At 41.5% G+C, this 1,691-nt stretch overlaps 1 protein-coding gene across 2 annotated transcripts; it reads left to right on the forward strand.

The window, feature by feature from the left end:
- LOC109835882 (gibberellin 20-oxidase-like protein) lies at positions 277-1,427 on the forward strand. 2 transcript variants are annotated; one of them, XM_020403863.1, is made up of 2 exons: positions 277-653; positions 752-1,427. In XM_020403863.1, the coding sequence occupies exons 1-2, from the start codon at positions 295-297 to the stop codon at positions 1,392-1,394; spliced, it is 1,002 nt and encodes a 333-aa protein (XP_020259452.1). In that variant the 5' UTR covers positions 277-294; the 3' UTR covers positions 1,395-1,427. The 2 variants fall into 2 exon arrangements, with proteins under 2 accessions (XP_020259452.1, XP_020259453.1); XM_020403864.1 differs by having other exon boundaries at positions 277-647.

Below are 1,691 nucleotides of genomic sequence, written 5' to 3' on the forward strand. Positions count from 1 at the left end.
AAATTTAATTAGCATGTGATTAGCCAATACTATTTAGTATTTACACATGGTGCTACTACTCCTATGTATTTTAAAAACTATATTCTGCAAAATCGACAAAAAAAGTTGATTTTACCAATTAAATCCACAAAAGGTCGATTTTGCTAATAAAATTTCAAAGACGGTGTTTAAAAAATTTACCCTTATTCTATTAGTATTGAGATGTGGTGAATGTTCTCTCTTATATACCGGTGCCGAACCGAGTTAAAAAAAAAACCAAACCAACTTAACAGAAGATCTCTCTCTCGCTCTCTCATGTCGGATCCCTCAACGACTTCTCTGCAACTCCCTCTCTTAGATGTCTCTCACCCTTTACTTCCTTCCACACTCTGCTCTCTCTCCCAAGCATGCAGGGACTGGGGATTCTTCCACATCACCAACCATGGCGTCTCCAAAGACCTCCACGCTAAACTCCACTCCCTCTCCAAGCAGGCTTTCAGCATCCCATCAGACATCAAACTTAAATTAGGACCATTTTCTCCCATTAACACTTACACACCCCATTTCATTGCCTCTCCTTTCTTCGAAAGCTTGCGAGTCTCCGGCCCCGACTACTATGCTTCAGCCAAGAGCTCTGCCGGTGTCCTCTTTGGAGTTCCTAATTCTGAGTTCTGGTAAATGCAACTACTCATCTCTGACCATTGCAGTTTCTATTTTTTAAGGACTTCTTTTTTTTTGTAGTTAATTCTAATTAATATTCTGATCTTCCCAGTGACGTACTTCAAGAATATGGGAGCAAAATGATGGGTTTGTCAAAGAAAATCACTACCATTCTGTTAAATTGTTTGGGAGATGGCTTCGGGGTGAAATATTACGAACCCGAGTTTAGTCATTCCCATGGGTACCTGAGAATAAATAATTACTCCCCTCCTGAGGCTGCCAGCTCGCAGGAGGTCGAAGGCCTCGGGATGCACACTGACATGAGCTGCATCACGATTCTGTTTCAAGATGAGATCGGAGGACTACAGGTGAGATCAAAGCTAGGGGAGTGGATGGACATAATGCCCAGTGAGGGAACGCTCGTCGTGAATATTGGAGATTTGTTGCAGGCTTGGAGCAACGGGAGGCTTAGATCATCTGAACACAGGGTGATCTTAAAACAACCAGTTCGACGTTTCTCTTTGGCTTTCTTCTGGTGCTTTGAGGACGAAAGGGTTGTTGCAGCACCGGAGGAGGTAGTGGGCGAAGGGAACAAGAGAATCTATAAGCCGTTTGTGTGCGGAGACTACATTAAATTTAGGGAGAACAGCGAGAGGGGGAGATTTGAGAAAGTTGGGTACACTGTAGATGACTTTGCAGTGACCACATCTTCACAATCTAAGGAGGTTGATCCGAGGCGGACGATTAGCTTGTGATTTTTTTTTCCTCTTAATTTTTAGCAAAACTGTATTGTAAAGTTCTCTGATTGGGAACTGTTGTTCGTCTCAAATGGGGTTGTAAGATTTGTATCAAAGAGACATACTAAAAAATAAGATTTATTACGTGCATTGTTCAGGATTTTTCTTTCTTTCTTTGTTCTTCGCCTCTGTGAAAGATTTAAGATAAACCTATCTTAAACTCAGTCTTGCCGATGTTTATACATGGAATTTGCAAGCTTCGATACTTATTGCAAGGTGATTCAAGTAAATCTCGAGGCTCATGAAGTTAGTTAT

Source organism: Asparagus officinalis, chromosome 4 (genome assembly GCF_001876935.1).
Source record: "Asparagus officinalis chromosome 4, Aspof.V1, whole genome shotgun sequence".
Classification (NCBI taxonomy): Eukaryota; Viridiplantae; Streptophyta; class Magnoliopsida; order Asparagales; family Asparagaceae; genus Asparagus; species Asparagus officinalis.